This window comes from Schistocerca piceifrons, chromosome 6 (assembly GCF_021461385.2).
Source record: "Schistocerca piceifrons isolate TAMUIC-IGC-003096 chromosome 6, iqSchPice1.1, whole genome shotgun sequence".
Taxonomy (NCBI): Eukaryota; Metazoa; Arthropoda; class Insecta; order Orthoptera; family Acrididae; genus Schistocerca; species Schistocerca piceifrons.
Genome location: NC_060143.1, coordinates 331,488,968 through 331,513,155, shown reverse-complemented (window position 1 = coordinate 331,513,155; position 24,188 = coordinate 331,488,968). Strand labels below are relative to the sequence as shown.

The following is a 24,188-nucleotide window of genomic DNA, read 5'->3' as shown; positions in this document are numbered from 1 at the left end:
CACTACATCTTCAAGAGTATGACATTACCATAGCGTACAAAAGTGAAAGAAAACACCAAGATGCCGACTGTCTCTCGAGAAACCTTGTGCAAGACTTTGATGAAGATAGTGACTGTCTCGCTGCACTCCAGGATCTCTCTGCTGAGCAGGAGGAGGACGCCAAGATAACTCAAATTATGCTTCTTAAATCGGTCAGAGAATGTGAAAAGACAATTTAAGGTAGTCAATGTATTACTTTGCAAGAAAAACTTTGATCCATTTGGAAAGAAGTGGCTACCAGTGATTCCTAAACACATGCGCTTAGATGTTTTACAGAAATTCCATGACACAACAGAGGCCGGACATTTAGGATTTATTAAGACATATGATAGGATTTGCTAGAAATTTTTCTGGCCAGGTTCATTTAGGAGTGTCCGTCACTTTGTGTCGCACTGTTGAGCGTGCCAGAGGAGAAAGGTAGTTCCTCAGAAACCACCCGGCTGATCATACCAATTCCACCAGCCAAAACGCCTTTCCAGCGTGTTGGGATTGACCTCCTCGGACGATTTCCGTCTGCTACTGGTAATAGCTGGATTATTGTTTGCACTGATTACCTGACGCGCTACGCCATTACAAAAGCCGTAAAACCATCCTTGTGTGAAGTCCTGCATGGCAGAGAGCAGAAATGAAATGGCAGATACTGCTGCATGGATATTTTATGCACGGGTAACTATTCCGCTGGAGGCAGAAGTATCTTCGCAGTATGGAAGCTCAATGGATTCCGGTAAGTGCACTATCTTCGCAGTATGGAAGCTCAATGGATTCTGGTAAGTGCACATGTAAATTTGCTTAATTATTGTAATGCATGTACGCCAACCAAATTGTAGGATGCAGGACCTCAATATTGTATTATGATTCTACCAGATTATTTTGATCTTTCTTTGATGGTGTACCATTCTCTCCTGGAGTGGTGTCGTATTAAAGTGGAATCAGAGTTTAATATAGCAGCACAGTGCATGAACAAATGCGTAACAGGTAAGGGTAGGGAAGGTTAAGAGATCGAGCATGTGTGTCTGAAACGAGTATTCAATACTCACCATCAAAAGGTAGGTCTGTGTTGTCACTATCCAAAAATGGCACATTGACTATGAACTGTCTGCAAGATAATGAGGTACTCCAGTGGCCAGCAAGATCCCAACCTCTGTCCATGATACAACATGTGTGGGTCCAGCTTGGATGCAGTATCGAGTGCCAGTATCCAGAATACCAACAATATCCAGAATACCAACAATCAGTTGCAACAGCTGTGGGCCAACTTGTCTCAGAAGAGGTTACAACAGCTTTACAACACCCTACTGAACTGAATCATTGCATGCATCCAGGCAAGAGTGGGTGCAACGTCATTCTGCTAATCCTACTGAGAACTGAACGAGTGACTTCATGATTATGAGACTAATTTGCCACACAATAAGCTACTGGCAGGTCTGTTAAAATGTTAAAAATGTTGTAGACTTCAAAGCACTCCAAGTTCTCCAAATATTCAAAGGCAGTTTTTTTAAGTCTGAGAAGTTCATTCTGCTGCTTTAGGATATTTATCTCCAAATGTTGATATTCAGATTTTATAAGTATGAAGAAAATCGAAGAGCGCCAGTCTGCATGGTCCCTTTGTCAGCAGGGCACTCTGTAGGCACTAAGGTGGGTAGGAAAGGGATCGGTTGAGATGGCAGTTGGTGAACTTCAGTAGTCACAGGGAGGCGATAGTGCCATTTCCGAAGATGGTACCAATCCGTCTGTACTGTATGACGTCACATCTGTCAGGATCTGCAGTGTATTGCTTAATTCGCATTCCTATGAAATGGAAATTTGATCCATCCTTGGATTATTCTGGCCTTAAATGTTTTGCAAATATAAGGGCACACTGCAAATAGCGGCAGCAAGAAGTTTCATCTTCCAAAGCCAGTGGCAGTGATACTGTTAAAAGGTTGAAAATCATAGTTCAACTAAAAACAAAAAAAAATTTATTTAATCTTGTTCTTTATTTAGTTACAGTGACTGACCCACTTACATTTATGACAGAAACTAACACTTGTTCGCTCAAAGAAAAGTTTACTCTGTCCACAAGAGACAGAGGCAGAAGGTGAACAGCAATGGTGTTCAGAAGCATTAGTTCATACTAAGTCATCCACAACAGCAATGAGATTACAGAAAAATGACAAGTGAGTATGGAGAAGGTAAGTCAAACAGAAAATTAATTCTGGATGACTTGTCTCTTATTGGCAAGTCTGTTAGCTACATTTCAAAGAGGAATCTCAAGAAACTTGCTGCTAGAATCTTGTGAAAAAGGATGAAACACTTATATTGAACAGAAGATACGATGACTGCAAACTGATGTATTTCATAACACTGTATTCTACACTACACTGAACATACATACTTTGTCAAATACCATCTCATTACATTTTCATACAAGTAATTGCTGTCACCTGACAGCAAACATTTACATTACTGTTATTGTTGAACTTTATGATATTACTAACTGATCACAGTTCATGTGCGCTGATTAAATGCAAAGAGAAAGTGCATCTGATGGTCATTAAGATGGCAGTTTGAACTTTATGCCACTCCTGCTACATCAGTTTGGCAGCGATACAAAAAATTTGCTCATCAACATAATTTATGACCTGGGAACAAACATAACTGCAGGCAGTATCAACAAGAGACAGGAAAGTTTTTTTATGGCAATTCCATGACTCGTCAACTGTTGCATTCATTCACCAATCTCAACATCCAGGAAAATTATATGCAACCATTTATTGGGGACGCTACACATGGCAATTCGTGCACAAGCATACAACTAATGATCCAATAAAGAAGGAAACATTATTTGAAATTTTATGGCCATTTTTTAATACAGTGCAGTTTGCCATAACAAATTATATTAGTCATGCAGAGCCATTTTACATCTACATATGGGGAGGCAACATACTCAATGCTCAAATATATGTCTCTGAGAAATCATGCACTGTCAGGTAAAGGTTTCTGCCGTTTCTGTTTGCGGAGCGAGATTCATTTTTGCCGAGAGAACTATGACAATAAAAAGAAACGTTGGCCTCATAGCATGACACATGACAGAGGAGAAGGGTTGGTTGGTTGGTTGGTTGGTTTGGGGAGTAAAGGGACCAAACTATGGAGTCATCAGTCTGTTTTTCCTCATTAAAATAGGTCTCAAGTTAAAAACCAGTCCCAAAAGAAGTCATGGAAAGTTAAAGGCATAAAACTAACTTCAAATCACACTGAAAGACAAAATGACAGCAGCTAACAGAAAGGAAAAAGTACTGAAAGATACCGAAAAAATATAGCAGATGGCCTGCATTGGCAGACTCCAGGTGGACCAAGTTGTCGGTGGTGGAGAACCCTTGTCGAAAACTGCACTGGGATGGAGCCAGGAGGCTCTGAGACTCAAGGAGCCAACACAACTGCTGGCTCGCCATTCGTTCAAGCAGCTTGCACAAAATGTTGATGAGGCTGATAGGACGATAGCTAACCACATCTAGTGTGTCCTTACCAGGCTTTAGCACTGCAATACATTCCCGCCATTGCGATGGGAATTCACCATCACTCCAGATGTGGCTGAAGATGGCAAGGAGGTGGTGTTGGTAATCTGCTGACAGATGTTTAATCACTTGGTAATGGTTGTGGTCTGGGCCAGGGCATGAGTCTAGACAATCAACAAGGGCACTGAGAAATTACCACTCACTGAAGGGAGCATTATATGGCCCAGGGTGGTGTGTAGCGTAAGAGAGGTGTTTTAGTTCCACCCGCTGTTTGAGGAGACAAAAGGTGGAGCAGCGATTCTCAGACACAGAGATGGAAGCTTTATGTTCAGCAAAACACTTTGCGATTACGTCTGGATTGGCTGATACAGCTCCAGGTATGAAAATTCCAGGTACAACTGCAGGGGTCTGATAGCCGTAAAGGCATTGGAGCTTGGTCCAAACCTGGGAAGGAGAGGTTCGTGTGCCAATGGTGGAGATGTATCGTTCCCAACACTCCTGCTTCCACTGTTTGATGAGTAGGCCAACCTAGGTGCAGACTTGTTTGTAGGCAATGAGGTTCTCCACCGACGGGTGGCCCTTATGACATTGCAGGGCCTGCCTACAGTCTCTAATGGCCGCAGTGATTTCCGGCGGCCACCAAGGCACCGACTCCCGCAGGTGGAGGGGGGCAACCTGAGAAACAAGGTATTGCCAATTCAGCTGTGGCAACAATTGTGGTAGTGATGGTGTGGATCGCTTCATCGATGTTGCCATGCAAAGGAGATTCAATGGTGGATGGTGGTAGTGGAGGTGAAAGCGCCCCACTCAGCCTTGGGAAAAGCCCATCTGGGCAAGCATCCAGATGAGTGACACTGGGATACGGACAGGAAGAGTTGAAAGTGGTCACTACCACACAAGTCATCGTGAGATCTCCAGTGGATAGATGGGAGAATACCAGGTCTGCAAACCAAGAGATCAATGGCTGAGTATGTGCCATGTGCAACACTGAAATGTGTGAGAGCACCTACACTTAGGAGGCAAAGGTCGAGCTGAGTTAGTAGGTGCTCGACACCTTTATCATGGCCAGTAACCTTGGTTCCCCACCCCCACAAAGGGCTATGGGTGTTAAAATCACAAAGATGTAGCGAAGGTGGGGGGGAGTTGGGAAATTACTGTAGCTAATACATGGGAGGGCACTTCACCATCTGGAGGGCGGTAGATGTTACAGATGGTTATTTCCTGCGTCATCCTCACCCTGACAGCCACATCTTCTAAAGGTGTTTGAAGGGGCACACAGGTTTTCTAGACAGACTACTCCCAATAGCCACGAAGGGTGGGGTCCACATTGCGGGAAACCAGGTTTTCTGAAGGACAATGCAGGTGTAACGCTTAAGAGTTGTAGTTAATTCAGCCAGGTGGGAGAAAAAACTGCTGCAGTTCCACTGGAGGATGACACTTTCTGTAGCTGGGGAGAGCATCAAGTGACAAAGGAAACAGTTTATGCCTTAGCATCACCTGCTGCCATCGGCTGAGTATTTGTATCCATTTCCATTGTGGATGAGGCATCAGCGAGATCCAGGTTCTCAGGCGATCGTAAAATCTCCACCTCATCCTCAGACGCAGAACTGGTATGGAGTGGTGGTGTTGGGGCCACCGGAGGGTCCTGTTTCTTAGCAGACTACTATTTCATCTGCTTGCTCTCTCACTTCTTGTTAGAAGCTTGCTGGGAGGGTTTCTCCGAAGTAGCTTCAGGTACAGAGGAAGACGCCTTTCGTCCAGCAGCTCATGGCTCCTTCAGCTACTGGCGAGTGTCCTCTTTGGCATTAGTGGAGACCTTGGTACCTCTTCCATGTGAGAGTAGCTGGTGGAGGCTGTGGCCTCTCTGGCACTTCGGGGGTTATTGTTCCCGAAGCTGGTGCTTTGGGGACAATGGAAGAAGAGGTGCCTCCAACAACCAAGGGGACGGTTGTATTTGGGCAGCCCAGAGGGCCCACTGTGCAAGACAGATATGTAAGAACTACCACCGCAAGTGAGGGTGAAGTCAGCGTAGTTGCAGCATACATAGATGTCAAGCGAATGGTGTGCAACCATTCAAATTTACGTTTAGTCTCTTGGTAAGTCAGCCGGTCCAGGGTCTTTTTCTCCATAATTTTCCGCTCCTTATGGAGTACTGTGTAGTCTAGTGAGCAGGGGGGTGGTGCTCTCCACAGTTGACACAAGTGGGAGGAGGTGCACATGGAGTATTTGGATGTAGTGGACGTCCGCAGTCTCTACATGTGGTGCTGGAATTGCAGTAGGAAGACGTGCCTGAATTTCCAGCCCTTGAAGCACCATACAGGAAGAGGAGCGTACGCTTTTACTTCACATCGGTATAGCAGCACCTTGGCCTTTTCAGTGTGAAAGGCCAAGATGAAGGCGCATGTAGCAACCCTATTGTCTTCAGGTCTCTATAGACGTGCCAGATGAAGTAAACACCCTGCCGTTCTAAATTGGCACAGTGCTTGTTGTCAGACTGCAAGAGAAGGTTGCAATGGAAAATAATCCCCTGGATCATGTTAAAAGCTTTTATGGGGGTGACAGACACAGGAATACCATCCAGCTGGTCACAGGCGAGCAATGCCCAGTAGTGGGCTGGAAATGCTGTCTGAACGAGGACTGCCTCATTTCTCTTTTTCAACAGCGCAGCCACTTCCCCAAACTCATCCTCCAGGTGTTTGACAAAAAGAGTGGCTTTGTAGCTGGAAAGGAGTCCTCATCCTTTCTGCTGCAGACTGAATACCTTGGCAAATAAGGCTCGCTCTCTTCCATAGTTCTACGTTGCTCCCATGGCGTGGCTAGGGAGGGGAACGGTTTGAGGTCATTTCTCAGTATTAAATTCGACTTTCCCTTTTTTAGACACATTTGGTCCCCAGTAAAAGATAACTTAATCCACTTCATTGTGGGTCATCTGTCCTGATACCACCCATTCCAATCAGGGGCTCTCCCCACAGGAGCCACTCAGCCACAGCAAAGGCCATCTGGCGTGATAGCCATTGCTGGGAGTTCTGGTGCCCCAAGAAGATTAGTATCTACTCCTAGGCATACATGGGGAGTATGCAGCTCAGGCATCAGCAATGTAATAATTGTGTTGCCAGGGGGCTACCACCTAATGGGTACATGATGGCCCCACAACGACGGACTGGCTGCAGCTGGATATTAAGTGCCGAGACATCCAATATTGTCATGGGGGTGAAAGATCAGCGGACGATGAAAGTAGATTATGTATGCTGTAAGGCACCCTTGCCCGGATAACTGGATTGAAGACAGAATTGCAAATCCAGGACAATATCAGGTGCAGAAGGTCTAATTGCACACTGGATATATGGTGCCCCAAGTAAGGCATCCTTCCACAAATGACCCGCACTTCGGATAACTTTGAAAGGTGTGTAGATCAAACCTTAAAAGGGAGGCCATAACTGATTAGGCCAAAAAATGGGAGACTCCTTTTAGTCACCTCTTGCGGCAAGCAAGAATACCTCGAGCCTATCCTAAGCTCGCACCCGCAGGGGGCCAAGGGAGAAGGGACAGCAGTTCAGTTCATTCTCCGAAAAGATAATGCTTCACTAAATCCGAATGATAGAATGGTCATACTTTAATTGCAACCAGCACCACCACAACGCCTTTCCATTTGTGAGATCTCTTAGTGTGTGGTAACTTTACGTTGAATTTTTATGAAGACAGAATTTGCATCCCTCAACATCCATTAACTTTGTCAGGGCTCAGGAAACAAATCAGAATAGCTACCACATCCAGTGCCTTTGTCAAGGCTGAGGAAGCAAATCAGAACAGCTAGCAAAAACATCCAAACATAACTATTTAGGTGTGCCTTGTACAAACAGAATCACTGGCTGCACATCGGTTGCATTACAATTGAGACTGTCTTTTGGTGCAAACCAGTCTAATAATTTCAAAATTTGAATCTTTGTTGTGTATTAAGCTGATATTTTTACTATTAGTCTTGACTGAGATATAATGATATGAAAGTATTAAATAATTTGTTATCACTCTTTACTTCACAATTAAGCATCTTATTAAACAATGGAATACGAAACCTACATGACACCATATGCTGCCTTTGCACCATTACTCACCTATCAATACCAAGCCTCTGGAATATTTGTACAGTAGTGAGCAGCACCTTGTCTACATAGTCCACCCTGTCAGGGTAGCACTTGTGAGCCAGGTTCACAAGTGATACTTGCAAGGATATTATGTCAGCTGCTGGCATGTCCTGGCGGCACTGTAAATACAATATATGCTTCAGGACTATCTGAACACTTAGGACACACATATAAAACTTACAAACAACAAGAATCATACAAACGTCTTATGTCAATCACAAACTGCTCTGAACAAGAAGCTTTTTTGTCAAAACCTCCATTTTTCTAGGAAAATAACTTTTCAATGACAATTATTTGAGGTGAGCAAATAAGAAAATCATGTGCGAAGAACTATAGTGCACGATAGAATGTCTTGTAAATCTTCCCAAGTTAAACATCTAATTTTTTGCATGGGGATGCTGACTTAAGTTCTCAGGATGACAGAGGGGAGGACAAAGAGACATGCAAGGGGCACAGTTGCATGTTTGTGGACTTGGAGTTAATTTTACAAGCACACTGGAGTTAGTTCTAGGTGCAGAGCAGCATGTTCGTGGCACAGGAGGCATCATCGTGTGTTGTTATTATGTGCAGTGATAAATAGCAAAAATATGTTTAATATTACAGTTATCTGGAACAAACTGTGTGTAAATCAAACAACATTGGGCAACAGGGACCAATCAAATGAGGCAGCGCAGTTGTCATGTCATGAGCTCATATTCGGGAGGATGGAGTTTGCTCTGCTTGGCAATCCAGATTAAGATTTTCCTAAATCACTTCTAGCTATTTATTTTCATAGTAATTAATGACAAATCCTAAGTAGGTAGTTAGTTTGGTGTAGTGCCTCTAGATGTTCAGAGAGAACATGTGTGTTTTTAAAACAGAGCGAGAGACCATTCGCAGAAACCAGATACTCTTAACAACATTGTTTACCATTTCTTCTGTTGATTTATGTATGTTTGGAATGATTAACTAATTCTGCATTTGTGTATTGGACGAAAGGTCACTTACATATATGGGACACAATACGGGACTTAAGACTTAGCCTTCTGGAGCTCAGTAAGTGATTTCTCTCCTGTCACAAGAATCTCCCCAGCTATACATTACATTGTTGAATTATTAAGTTCAACTTATTGCATTCTTTTAGTTATGTCTGGCATTATCCTTTGGTTGCCTATACCATAAATGGCGTAACACATTAGTTTATCTACAAGAATATTGTGATTCAGGGAGTGAGATGTCTTACATAGGTCACAGAAAATACCAACCATTCCTATTTTGTTATTTAGTGCTCATAGATATTGAGGAATCAATGCGCAAATGGCATTTTCAGTTGGGCAACGCTTCTGAAATCCAAATTTTGATTTACTGAGGAAATCATTGTTGCCCAGGTAGGATTCTATTCTAGAATACATAGCCCTCTCAAAAATTTTGGAAAATATTGTCAGTAGTGAAATAGGTTGGTAGTTTTTGACATCTCCCCTATCACCTTTCTTGTAGAGGGCTTTAACAGTGGCATACTTCCATCTCTCTGGCATAGCATTAGATATTACATTTAAGACAGGACTTGTTATATGGGAACAAATCTTTAGTACTGTGTTTGTAATATTATCAATACAAGATGAGCTTTTATTTTTGAGAGTGTGTGTATATTATTTTCAGGAGGAGGAATTTGTGACACATTCATATGACTGAATTTTATGAGGTATGCTGTTCAACATATTGCTTTGATTTTTCTCTTTAACAGTTTGTCCCCACATTTTCTACTACGTTTAATAAATGCTTATTAAACATATCTGCTACCTGTGTGTAATTATTTTTAGTCCATCCATCTAAATAAATAGTGACGAAATTCTGTACTGTGATCTTCCATTCTGTCTCATTTTACTGCATTCCTTCTAGACAAAGTTTGTTCTTGGAGTCAGGGATTTCTGATATAATGTGCATGTTCCTTCTTTTTTAAATAACTTTTTTTATTGCTTTTTAGTAGTTTTTGTAGTGTGAAGCTACTGCAAGGTCTCTACTCATTCTTGTCAACAGACAGATTTCCCTTTTCCTTTCACAAGATACTTTAAACCCTCAAGTGATCCATGGTTTTGTACATGGCTTTTTAATGCCCCTTCTGATTAGCTTATGCAGAAAGCCAATTTTAAACAATGATATGAATTTATCATTGAACAGATCAAATTTTATGTCATCCTTTGGTTCATTATAAATTTCATCCCAGGTCATCTCTTGTAAACTATTCTTAAAATCATTTATTATAGTAGATTTCCACTGAGGAGTGTCAATACCCATAATGCAGTAGCTTATTTAACCTAACTAACTTTGCATCATGATCAGAGATAGTATTGTTAAACAGTATACAGTTATTTTCCTACTCTGGGCTTCATCCCTGGAAACATTATCAATTAGGATCCTATTACCTTCATCCACCTGCATTGCAAACCTAATTAATGAGATTAAATGTTATCCAAATAAGGTTTCTAGATAGTTTCTCCTATCTGAATACCATAAAAAACTTATATTGAAATCACCACAGACCATTAATTGCATGCTGCAGTTTGACTGATAGGTTAGTAAGAAATCGTTATGCATCTTCAACAGCTGAAAAAATACTTAGTAACAAAAGTGAAATATTTTACAGTAATTAATACAAAAGCATACACTTGTCTGTGCTGAAACTACAAGATCTACCTGTTTCAATGTTTTTGAGCTTGTGTTCTGTCTTTGTGTAAGTAAAAACTCCTCCCTTCCCATATTAATTCTACGTATGATCCTGAAATGTAAACATTTTATTTAACTTCTCAACTCTGTGCTTATGTGGCAGTCAATAGGCATAGGAGGTCATTGTTTCATAACTCTCTAAATTTCCCAAACAGATAAGAAACTCTTATACCTTATTACTCAATCCTCTTTTATGGTGATGAAATAAGCTAACCTTACTTTTCCGTGCATTCTTCATTATTTTCCCTGCTCCACCTACTATTATAAGCTGATCCTCTTTGTCAAAGCATTTAAGCAGTTTCCTTATGTCCTCTGTTACCTGGCTAAGATAGCACATAGCTTCACAATACTTGTGACCTGGTACCCTGTTCCATCTGGCCTACATCCTTGTCATGGCTACTACCTATCAACAACACTCTCTTCTTCCTGCTCTCTTTGGTACCAACCTACACACAGTATTTTTACTAGAAGCCTGCTGCATGCTTCCATGATCTACAGCCAAATGAGACTTTTCCCCTCCTGCTTCATGTAAAAATTCACTGTTATTAGCTACTATAAGCTCAAACATACTTTTACCACATCCCCTTTCAACATAACTAGTAAAAAATTCAAACACAGGGTGTGCCCAGAAAGCAATGTGTCTGATTTTTTTGGGACACTATTATACGCCGTAGAGTGCTTGGGCTGGTTCAGGAGGGTAAGGAGGACCCTTAACTTTCCAGCAGTAAGCCACTAAATTGCCTCTGTGCTCTTGGAGGGTTAGGATGGCTTCTTCCGAGAACTTCTACATGTTGAACTTAAGATCACGAAAGCTTTAAAGCAACACTATGAGACAAGTTTTGCAGGAGGATCAAAAATAGCTACAGGTTGCCCAGATGTTTAGAGGCGGCCAGCATGAGGTCGTTGACAATTTCTGTCCAGGGCACCCGTCAACATCATTTGACTCCCATGCAACGGTTACTGACTTCAGAGTGAATGAGTGTTCGTTTGATGTTGAAATTATTTTGACTTGCCGAAAATGGTTGTTCATGAGATTGTATCAGATGACTTGGCCATGTGGAAGTTTTGCGCAAAATTTGTGCCCAGAGTTTTGACTGATGCAAAGCAATACCAAATGGAGGTGTGTGAAGAACCCGTGCAGCTCTGTGAAGATGATCCCAATTTCCTGGACAATGCAATCATTGGGGATGAGTCAGAGGTCTTTCAGTAAATACTGGAGGAAGTTTATACACATTTATACACAACTTAGTTAAAAACAGTTTTCATCATTTCAAGCCTGTGTAGCTGAACAACTGTCATAAAACAAAGATAGTATGGCGTTAAAACTTGGTAACTGACACAACCAATATTTCTTTGTGTCGGTTACTAAGTTTAAATGGCATAATGCCATTGTTATATGACCACTGTTCAATTGTACTGGCCACAAATCATGAAAAGCTATTTTTAACTGTCATGTACCATTGTTAACATTGTAAGAAACATTTTAACATGGTGTGAATCTGTAATGGGCATGAACACTAATAATGACTGTTTTATGGTCTGAAGATGACTAAATTGACTAAATAAACATGATTTCATATGCAATCTTGTCTTTATTGGTTTTCAGTCCCTAATGTAAAACATGAGTATATCAATTTCAGATTAAAACACTTACATAAAAAGGTTAAGGCTATGTAAAACTGTAATGTTTCAAAATGTGTTGAGTGTTGCACACTTCAATGACAAGATTACAGACCAGTAACATTTTACCAAAAAATACCTTACTGTAATACTTACCAACTGCTAACAGTAATAAATGCAGTCATAGGCTGAAATGTTGGGGGAAAAGGTAGCAGAGGAATGATCGACAAGTTGCACAGAGAAGGCCTGTGTGTGTTGTGGTGTAAGTTTTTAAATAGCTCTTCCTTTCTAATAGTGATGAAAGCATAATGTAAATGTTCGTCCAATTTAAATGGCAGACATTACAAGAGAGACATTGTGTAACACACTGTGTATCACTGCTTAAATCTGAAGAATGTACATTCCTGGAAGAGGCAACCAATATATTGCTTCATACTACATATAAGAGTGATGGATCAAGAAGTAATGCCTTCTGTGTCATAAAAAGTTAAATAATGAACCTATAAAAGCAGAATTAGTACAAATCATAGTGTACACATTTGTGCCATCATTGAACCCAGTCATAAAAACCAGTTTGGAAAAATCTACCGTTTTGCTTTTTGACCCATGATTTTAAAAACCAAGGTTTGCTGTTGATTATGAACTATAACACTTCTAAAGGTTATACTCATTACAACGTCGACACATACATTTAAACAATCTTTCTTCCTACGCTTCATACATGTATGGAATGGGAAGCTGCTTTAATAACTGGTACAACAGGAAGGGCTCTCTGCCAGAGAATGGATGTAGATGTGCACTGTACTGACTGTGTGTGTAATAATGTGGACATAGACTCCTGAAAGTGCAACTGTGGTGAAATACCCAACGACAAGAAACGTATTTCAGCTCATTAGCTTCATTATATTTGAAAGGTCAATAGACAATACATGAAAAATATTTTATGAAATGTATGTAACACTAACAGTAAATAAGAAAGATATGTACAAGGGTTCTACAAAAACACTGCAGTTCGACAAACACACTACTACCTGAAAGTTAAAACAAAAAATAAGAAGAAAAAGGACTGTGATGTCTCACATGTTTGTGGATAATTTCTGATGCAGAATGAAGTCTTGCTCCCCTCCTCCATTTTATGAATACATTTCAGCTACCACCATATATCACATACCTCCAGATATATACGTCAAAATGGTTGAACTTTTGTGAAGACCAGGCTTCCAGAGGACAACAAAGACATAAGAGAGGAACATATGACAGTCTGCCATACCTGAATGTGCATAATGTAGCTCTCTTTAAGGTTTAGGTATTCGTCCATTTTCGAGTTAGTACATTCTATTCCTGGAGTGATTCTGAAAAGTCTGCAAAATATGCATCTCTGACTGCTATAGTCTTTTCACTGAATTCAATATTTGTCCATCTATAAATTTCTTTACACGTAGAAAAAGGTAGAAAGTAAAAGGCGCAAAATCTGATGAATAATGTTGATGTTCCAATTTCAAACAGTCAGTATATCCATTGTTGAAGTGCATTTTATTGTCTTGATAAAATATGAATTTTTCCCCTTTCTTTTGTAACTTAGTCCCCTTTAAATGTGTGTATTCATATCATTTGTCTAGACTTTTTTGTAGTATCTGCCACTAACTGTTTAATTCTTTGCAAGGTAATCAATGCAACAAACTTTTTGCACCCCAGGAAATGATGGCCATAAACTTTTTGGTGTATTTAACAATTTTGGGACTCATTTTGTATGAGGTTACCACACAACTAATTACACATGTAAATGTGCAGTGCTGCTCCTGATATCCTAGAGTGTCACCTATTTCAAACACCTCTTATCACCAGCTGCCCAATGCCATATTGTGCATTTCTCAATGTTTTTATTTATTGTGACAGTTCAGGGACATCCTTCACACAGATCATTTTTAAGAAGAAGAAGAAGAAGAAGAAGAAGAAGAAGAAGAAGAAGAAGAAGAAGAAGGAAAAAAAAAAGAAAAAAAAGAAAAAAAATAAAAAAAAAGAAAAGAAAAAAAAATAAAGAAATATCCATGTTGAATTCAAATGTACATTTTGGAAGTGATTAAATACAAGGAGTGGGCTGTTTACACAGCTTGTGAATGAATTTACATTGGCAATCAAGTGTCCAAAACAAAAAATTCTACGATGATGCATTACAGTATTTTAGTTCATCCTTTTAAACGAAACACACAGAATACAACTATTTTATTAAGTTGTATGAATGGAACAATTCTGCCGATCAAGTTGAGACTTGACTTACGTTATTGCAAAACATGTACTAACACAATGGAAACAAAATTCCATTCAGGTCAACACCTTCTCTGTGCTAGACAGAGAAATTTCCAGCTCACCCATGCAGCTTAACATTAGCACCTAGTACATAGCAAGATAAGGGAAACACATTGACCTAAAGGGAATATACTGTAATTAGCAGCTAATTCTATTTTTTTTTTTTTGACAAATTATCATTTACACAAAATACCTCTAAAATTTTCAGTTGTAGGCTACTTCTTATTGCAGATATGATTTAAAACAGCAAACTAAAATAATCTCTTTGTGACATTTAAGTATGTTTCAATACACAATACTGACCTGTATGATAGTTGCAACCTGATCAGAGAACACATCAAATAGCTGCACATCATTGGGCAATGCAGCCTCTCCTTCACTCGCACGTTGTGAGAACGTTGATAATCTGTCAATCAGTGATATTATAATATTCTTTACATTAACACCTGGCTGGAGTTCTGCACAAGATTTGAGGAACGGGTGCAGAGTTTGAAGGTGAAACTCGTCTGGAAACACCTAATAAATACAAAGCGATGAATTAGTGCTTGCACAAGGATGCTGACTCAGATTTTGATACCAGGTGACGGGGTAACATGGAAACATGTTAAAAAGGTATAAGTGTTATGGTATTGACGTCAGTCAAACGTACGTACGTACGTACGTGTGTGTGTGTGTGTGTGTGTGTGTGTGTGTGTGTGTGTGTGTGTGCGCGCGCATTTATAAATTGGTTAATGTGCTTATAAATGTGTATACACAAAAAATATATATAAATAAATGTGCACAACATTTAAATACTTTGTCAGCTAAACTTATCTGTAGTAATATGGCTGCACCTAGAAGACAAGTTACAAAAAGACAAACCTATAGTATAAACATAGAGAAAGTTTTGAGAATTTTGATTGGAGTACACTCTTTGGAATTTTAAAGGCACCAGGGGTAATATATAGGGAACAACAGGTTACTTACAGTTCGTACAGAAACCAGACAGCAGTTATGAGAGCTGAACAGGAAATGGAAGCAGTGGCTGAGAAGGGGGCCAGTGTTATTCAACCCATATGTTGAGCAAGTAGTAAAGGAAACCATAGAAAAATTTGATTAAGGTTAAGGGAGAAGAAATAAAAGCTTTTTCCCAATGACATTGTCATTCTGTCAAAGAGAGAGCAAAGGACTGAATAGCAGCTGAATGGAATGGAGACTGTCTTACAAGGAAGATATAATGTTCATTAAATACAACATCGTAATTCAAAAACAGCCTGTTTTGAGTTATAAATACCAGTGTAATAGGCCTTCCATGCACTTTTAACTGGTAGAATGTCATAACCCGTAATTCAAGAATGTAGCCACAGAGGACAGCTGTGTGGTTTTTACCCTTCCTTTCTTTGCATACCACTTGAGTTTTTGGCCTTGGCACTGTGTGGAATATGTGCTAGTGTGGTTAATAAAGAGTGACCTATTTCGAGCCATGACACCATTGTTATGAGGTAGGTAAGTATGTTATGTCATAGAATTTTGCATGCATAACACATTATTTAGACACAGTGCAATATGGACTGTAAGTCTGCCCTTATTATACAAAATATGACATTCTTGCCCCCAGGAAACATATTTTATTTGTACTATTTCAACTTTTGACATTATTCCTACAAATTAGAGAAATAATTTTAGGTATAAATTTAATACTTACTACTATTATGCTGCTTTAGTGACAAAGAAGTCTTGTTAAATGTCATTGGATTATTTTTAATTACGACATTGTTGCTACAATTGGTTGCATCCAGTGCTGGGATAGGTCAAGATTATTTATTTTTCGATCTCTGTAAAACATCATCATCTCATGATAGAGTGCTGATTCAGCTAGCCCTTACTGATATTAAATTAAGAGAAACAACAGAACTTCATCTTCTAGTTTTTTGTATTCTGAAGATTGCAACAACTTGCTTTGTGACAAAATGTATTCTCCCAAAGATGAGTGTGGAAATAATAGTGATGATGGTTCTGACATTGCTACTGATGTGGCTGGAAATCTTTGTAAGAGAAGCCTTTTGAAAAAAAGGAAGAAATGTTGGACAGGCATACAAAACACTCGCACAAAGTAAAGGTGTGACCCCAGAGGGACATTAAAGCAGGATGTAAAGAAAATTGCAAGCTTCAGTACTCATCAAAGTGCAGTAATGAGTGCAAACTGCAACTGTCTTTGGCATACTGGTCATTAGGTGATAAAGAACTCCAGAGGCAATTCATTGCCAGTTCAATGGAGCATATTGTTCCTAGATTTTGCTATACTCATTTTGTAGGCAACGGAACTTCACAAAAACTTAGTATGGCATTTTATTTTTCCCTGAATATTGACCATGTTTGTGTTTGTAAAATGTGTGTGTGTTTTTCTTTAGACACTTAAGATATCAATGGTCAGTCAGTCCCAAACAGTTTTGGAGGAACATAATAATGTTGTGGAGACTTTTTAAGCTGGATCAGAGGAAAACATGGCAAACAGAAAACACTGTATCCAGGTATGTACACAAGTAAACTGTAGCATTTTGAAGCTATTCCTAAAATTAAAAGCCAATACACCTGAGTTAATACTTCAAGGCATTTTATAGATGGAAGTAGGTTACTTGCTGATATTCACTGAGATTATATTGCAATCTGAGAAGCAAAAATGGAGCCATATTGATGTTATGCAGTGTTTCATCACATACTTTTATGTAAGATTATAATTTGTCTCTTTTTGTGTCTACGTAGGCTCTATGTGTAACGTGCACATTGCCTACGAGAAGTCTGATTATCAAGGAAAGAAACTGCTGAAAGTGAACTATGATGGATGTTTGGATGAGAATAGTTTGTCCACAGCAAAATAGAAAAATGATAAAGAAAACTTCCGTGGTACAGGGGCAGTATATGACATCCAGACTGCTGCATAGTTGCCAAAGGGAGACGTTTCTGCATTTTATTTGTGAGCTCAAGACAATGCATATGACTGCTGTGTTCGGTATGAGCCCAATAGTCATTGTGGAGTGAATGATAGAAAGCTGTATTGTTATGCAGTTCTTTTTCTTGGAATAAAATCCATAACCCACAAAGATCTTATAAAAGTTGACACGCAGAATGAAGGAGGCTCATCTTGCTCTTTGACTGAGACAAGTGAAGCGCCAATTGAGAGCTGGACCATCTATACCACACCACTGAATGGTTTATAGCTGCTATTTGAGCTGCTAAGAAACAGGGCAAATCTTTTATGTGTACAAATTATGTAACAAGAATTTTTTATGATGTGAAACACGTTGCTTCTGTGGTCAGTTCTCTTAAGCTGAAATATTTGAAAGTGACAGATGTGAAAGTTATCAGAGTTACCACAAATTGTTCACTTTGTGTTTTTTTTTAAGAATTCTTACAGCAAATATTTACAAGCAGTAACTGTGTTGTGAAAAGAAAGACTTAGTTTCTATGAAGAAAGAATGCCTTCAGGATTTATTGGCAAAGAAATTTATCTCAAAGACTTACACACACTTTTAGATGTCTTCATAAAAAAAGTGATATGTTAACAAGCAATGAAATCATCTTCAAATTACTGATGATGGTCATTTCTGAAAGTATTTGTATGGAGTGTAGCCATGTATGGAAGTGAAACATGGACGATAAATAGTTTGGACAAGAAGAGAAGAGAAGCTTTTGAAATGTGGTGTTACAGAAGAATGCTGAAGATAAGATGGGTAGATCACATAACTAATGAGGAGGTATTGAATACAACAGGAGAGAAGAAAAATACGTGGCACAACTTGACTAGAAGAAGGGATCGGTTGGTAGGGCACATTCTGAGGCATCAAGGAATCACCCAATTTAGTATTGGAGGGCAGCGTGGAGGGTAAAAATCGTAGAGGGAGACCAAGAGATGAACACACTAAACAGGTTCAGAAGGATGTAGGTTGCAGTAGGTACTGGGAGATGAAGAAGCTTGCACAGGATAGAGTAGCATGGAGAGCTGCATCAAACCAGTCTCTGGACTGAAGACCACAACAACAACAACGGTATACAGCTGATGCTTATGTTTTGTTGCACTTGATGGTACTATTTCACTGCGTAACATTTCATCGTGGCCTTTCCCTTATTTTATTTTGTTTGCGTAAGGAGACATGGACATTGGTGACAACTATCACCAACATTAATTTGTGACAAGAATGCCACATTTCGATTTGGGTTGTACATTAAGCAAAATTTTTGTAACAACAATGACAAAAGTGTGCATGTGGGCTACTTCATAAATTCAATACTCATTATTACAGCAATAGTTTATATTGTCAAATAGTCAAACTTGGTACTTGCATATATATGTCTTGAAATGACAGCCCTTGATAAACTTTCAAATGCTCTTTCTTAAAAATGACTGTTTTTGAGTTATGACAATGAATTAAATGAGCAATAAGAGACCAAAACATACAAAACAAGGGCAGTGGAATATAGCTGAATTAAATCGGATGAAGCTGAGAGACATTAGGAAATGAGACACTAAAACTAGTAGATGAGTTTTGATATTTGGTCAGTAAAAAACTGATGGTGGCTGAAGTAGACACAATATATGGTGCAATGTAGGTTGGCAATGACAAGAAAAGTGTTTCTAAAGAAGAGAAATTTGTTAACACTGGATACAAATTTAAGTGCTAGAAAGCACCTGTCTGGAATGCAGCCTTCTATGGAAGTGAAATGTAGACAAGAGGCAGTTCAGACAAGAGAATAGAAGCTTGTGAAATATGAAGAATGATGATTAAATGGGTAGAATGAATAACAAATGAGATAGTATGGAATCAAATTGGGGAAGAAAGAAATCTGCGGCACAGCTTGACAAAAAAAGGGATAAGTTGATGGAACACATCTTGAGGGATCAAGAAATAGCCAATTTGGTAATGGTGGGAAGTGTCCAGATTAAATATTGTAGAGGGAGACCAAGGCCTGAATACACCAAGAAAGTTCAAAAAGAGGTAGGCTACAGCAGTTGTGCAAATGTGAAGAGGTTTGCACAGGATAGATAGCATGTAGAGAGTTGCATCAAACTAGACTTTGGACTGAAGACCACAGCATGTTCGAATTAACTTTTTAAGTCTCTCTCCCTTTGTATTAAGAATAACATATGTAAATGATATGTGGCTGAAACAACTAACTATTCTCAGTCTTAAATATAGTATTTTATGCAAAACTATTTGTTAACACCATGAGAAAGATAATACTGGCAAAGGGCGAGCACCACAGTGGGGAAAGACATCCACTAATAAATGAGGTCAACAATTATACATAAAGCATTCCAATATTTGGTGTCTGCATATATACAAGTGTTCATAATAAATTATGAATCACTACCAACAAAAACCTTAATCTACACTCCAGTTCTTCTCTGGCTATCTAATCTCAAAGGTCAAGGTAATATGGAGATTTAATGTTCCAAAAGCAGAGCAGACATCTGCATTATCTCTTCTGTACACAGTTAATTCTCTCTATACAAGGCATTATTTACAACTAAAGATTTTAATGTCACAGGATGATCACCAAGGAGCTATTGTGGAAGCCCTATATGGCAGAGATTTTAAAGCTTAGTTACAGCTATTGGATTCACCACAGCAATGGTAACTTACACAGAAGTGTTATGTTCCATAGTAAAGCTCTAAAAAAACTATTATTGTTACCCAAAGCATAATAAATTGGTGACTGTACTGACATACACTTTAACATGTCAAAATATATCTAAAAACAAAGATGATGTGACTTACCAAACGAAAGCACTGGCAGGTTGATAGACACACAAACAAACACAAACATATACACAAAATTCAAGCTTTCACAACCAACGGTTGCTTCATCAGGAAAGAGGGAAGGAGAGGGAAAGACGAAAGGATGTGGGTTTTAAGGGAGAGGGAAGGAGTCATTCCAATCCCAGGAGCGGAAAGACTTACCTTAGGGGGAAAAAAGGACAGGTATACACTCGCGCACACACACACACCCATATCCAACCGCACATACACAGACACAACCAGACATTTGTAAAGGCAAAGAGTTCAGGCTGAAACACTTTGCCTTAACAAATGTCTGGTTGTGTCTGTGTATGTGTGGATGGATATGTGTGCGCGCGCGAGTGTATACCTGTCCTTTTTTCCCCCCTAAGGTAAGTCTTTCCGCTCCTGGGATTGGAATGACTCCTTACCCTCTCCCTTAAAACCCACATCCTTTCGTATTTCCCTCTCCTTCCCTCTTTCCTGATGAAGCAACCGTTGGTTGCGAAAGATTGAATTTTGTGTGTATGTTTGTGTGTCTATCAACCTGCCAGCGCTTTTCTTTGGTAAGTCACATCATCTTTGTTTTTAGATATATTTTTCCCACGTGGAATGTTTCCCCCTATTATATTAACATGTTGAAAGTTACAATTGGTTATTAAATTTTTATCAGAAGCATTAATATACTATTACGAACAGTAGAGATCTTCACAATTACCAAAATTAACTTTCCCATCTGGTCCTGTAGATTTAAGTGTTCAATCTTACCTGTATGATGCATTCCATCAGGTATTCCTGAGCAATTGCATCCCTACAACTAACAACTTGCTCGAGAATTCCTGGTAGCACAAGCTGAAACAGGAAAACACAAATATCAAGCATTTCTACATGGAAGTGTTATTTATATACAGTGATATAAGTTTAAAAAGGTATGAGTAATAAACATAACAATGATACCTTCATTTAAAAAGGAAGAGTGAAGTCAAGAATTTATACAAATGTAGTATTTTACTGCAGAGTGATAGGTACAGGGTATTTTGCACAAAGAAGAAGAAAAATTATGTTTACTGCTAATGCTATTACCACCACCACCATCCCCGCCGCCGCCTTTGCTTTTAGAACTAGGGGCAATCTAGTTAATTTTAGCATGACAATTAATAATAGTTGATAATTAAAAAAAAAGTATTTGTATATTTGCAGAAGGCTTTTGATATTGTGGAATGGATAAAATGCTTTCCACTCTTATGATACTGTCGTGTTAACTACAGGGATTTTGACTACTGTGCACTTAGTGTTTGCAGCTCTCATGTCACATGCTGATGTTGGTTATTTGTTAATGTTGGTCGTCGTCAATTGGATGATTGGATACAATAACCAATGAGAATTGCTGAATCTAATTATTTCTTTCAGCAGAAGGTGCAAATTTATTACATTTGTTTTTGATATGGAGAGTGCCAGAATAACTTTTACTGATCTGGTTATTATAAATTTTAAGGTTGGTTACCGATTTTCGAATTTCTTTGTTGATTAGGGGGAGGAAAAAAAAACATATATATACTGATTTGCAGTGAAGCTTGATGTCTAGGTTACAGTGGAATATCAACAATATTATGAAAAGACAGACTGCTACTCGCCATAAAGATGATATGCTGAGTTGCAGACAGGCACAATGATAAAACTGTTACAAATAAACTATCGGCCCAAAGCCTTCTTCAGAAAAGAAAAACACACACACACACACACACACACACACACACACACACAAGCAAGCACATCTCTTACAAACATGACCACTATCTCCAGCCGCCTCGGCCAGAATGCATCTGATATGCATAAAATAGGAGTGATAATCTGGAGTGGGGCAGAGAAGTGGGAGGGATAGCAGGGAACAGGTGAAGGGAGAGGAATCGGAGCTGCCTGGCAGAGCATGGGTGCACTGGCAGTGAGCAGCACTCAATGAGGGCGAGGGGAGGCAGCAAATTGTGGGAGGTGACAGGACAGAGGACAGGGAGGCCAGAAACTGTTGGATGGAGGGTGTCACATCCTATACCACCTCTGCTGCAATCATTGCTTAACTTTTTATATTGGTATGCCAACTTACTTAAATCTTGATAACCTGCCACTGTAGCAGCGGTAACCGATCTGACATTTGCGCCAGACACTTGTGTTATAAAGGTGTTGCCGATCGCTGTGCCATGGTCTTCCTGTTTACATATCTCTGCATTTGAATATGCATGCCTATACCAGTTTCTTTGGTGCTTCAGTGTAGAAGTAACTGAACTACTATCCTCCTCTCCCAACCCCCACCCTTTCCCCCTCACATTTTGACGTAAGCTCATTTGGTCTTCCATTGTACATTCCCTATTTATTGAACTAGTTTCTGCTATTAAGAGAATCTCCTTCAAGCAGGGATATCTATCAAGTAACTTTATCTAGGATGAAGTCTAATCCTTTTAGAATTTATCATGAACTGATTCATTCATTACAATATAACTTTAAGCTTAATCTACCAACCCATTCCCTTTGTATTTAAGTATACAGGAAATTTAGTACAAGCTGGTGTGGGTTTAAGCTAACAGTGACCAACAAAATATACAGTTTGTCAACAGTCTTCAGAACATTGTATTCCCCATACTAACTTGCATTACAGCTGTGTCAATTTGGGACTGAACATGCTGCCTGAATAAGTGCACTAAGTGAACATTACTGATGAGAGTCTCCAAACCTTTCAGTCATCTATAACCTTGGTCCTCCTCTTGGCCATTTGCTTCATCTCCATTTCATATATCTTCTTCGGAATCCTCTTGTTTTCCATTCTCTATAAGTGCCCATACCATCTTGGCCTTGGTGTTTCTATCCTGCTCTGCAGAGGTTCCTCTTTCACGGTTTCTCTTACCCTTTCATTCCTCATCCTCTCTCTTCTTGTTACTCCTTTCCAACTTCGAAGGAATCTCATTTCATATTCCTGCAATCTGCTTAGATCTCTCTCTTCACTAATCATCTTTCAGATGTGTAGGTCAAGTGTTGGGTCGTAGCAACTTTTATGTATTACTTCCTTTCTTTTTTAGTGGGATGTTTTTGTTCCAAACCAGACTCCTGAAACTTTGCAGAAATGCTTCTGCCTGTCTGCCATGTTCACTGATTTCTCTCTCATTTCTTCCATAGACCTGTATCACACGTTTGTTTATCTCCAATCCTTATTCTGCTAGTTGGTTTATCTTTCTTTCGCACTGTAATCAGGATCTTAACTTTGTTTATATTAAATTTCATTCCATACTGTCTCTCAGTATCTTCCCAAGTATCCAACTGTTCCTGAAACTTAACAACAACAACAACAACAACAACAACAACAACCACCACCACCACCACCACCACCACCACCACCACCACTAGTTTTCTCAGATCAAATCATCCACAAAACACTGCTTTAGTCTTGTTTTCTCCAGTTTTTTTTTTTCTTTTTTTTCTGAAACCTTATTCATTATATCATCTAAGAACACAATGAAGAGGAGAGGCGACAATGCTCTGCCCTGTTCCACACCACTTGTTTCCTGGAATAAATCTGGATTTGAATAATGTTCCCTAATAATGTTAAAATCTGCTGCATTCTTACTGTTTCAATTCTTGGAGGCTCTACTCCAATGGACTCTCGCAACTTGCTAAACAAACTGTTAATGTTCCACATAGAGGTATCGCCATGTATTCTCTTGCGAGTGGACCTTTTCACATTTGCATTTGCACTCCTTTCCAAACTTTCCCCACAGCATCCAACTGTATCACCTTCCTTTATGCCTGAAAGGCACAGAGTCTGTATTCTTGCTTCTAAACCAGTGATGACTATTAAATACGTTTCAACTATTGGAGATGTCTCCACAAGGCGCTCATTAGCCAACCTGTTACAGTCATTCTGATGAAACCACTAGCTACAAGTTTGTGCTGTACCCCACAATGCACGAGAGCCTAATTTTCCCCGTTACTCACTTGAGGTAATATTTTATAGTAGTTTTGTACTAAATAAGTAAGAGAAACTAAGCTGTGTAAACATACCAACAGTTTCACTGTAACTACTCACAGCAATCCTTTATAGGAATAAACAAACTGTACAGATAATCACAGGGGAAAAAACA

The 24,188-nt window shown here is 39.3% G+C and overlaps 1 protein-coding gene across 3 annotated transcripts in view; it reads right to left on the bottom strand.

Moving 5' to 3' along the window:
* LOC124802535 (vacuolar protein sorting-associated protein 35) overlaps positions 1–24,188 on the bottom strand; it is a 92,886-nt gene that overhangs the window by 49,256 nt on the left and 19,442 nt on the right. For all 3 annotated transcript variants that reach the window (XM_047263390.1, XM_047263391.1, XM_047263389.1), the window contains 3 exons: positions 20,830–20,913; positions 14,609–14,821; positions 7,646–7,794 (listed from right to left, as the gene is read on the bottom strand). In XM_047263390.1, coding sequence (XP_047119346.1) covers positions 7,646–7,794; positions 14,609–14,821; positions 20,830–20,913 — 446 coding nt within the window. The remainder of the gene's footprint in view (positions 1–7,645; positions 7,795–14,608; positions 14,822–20,829; positions 20,914–24,188) is intronic.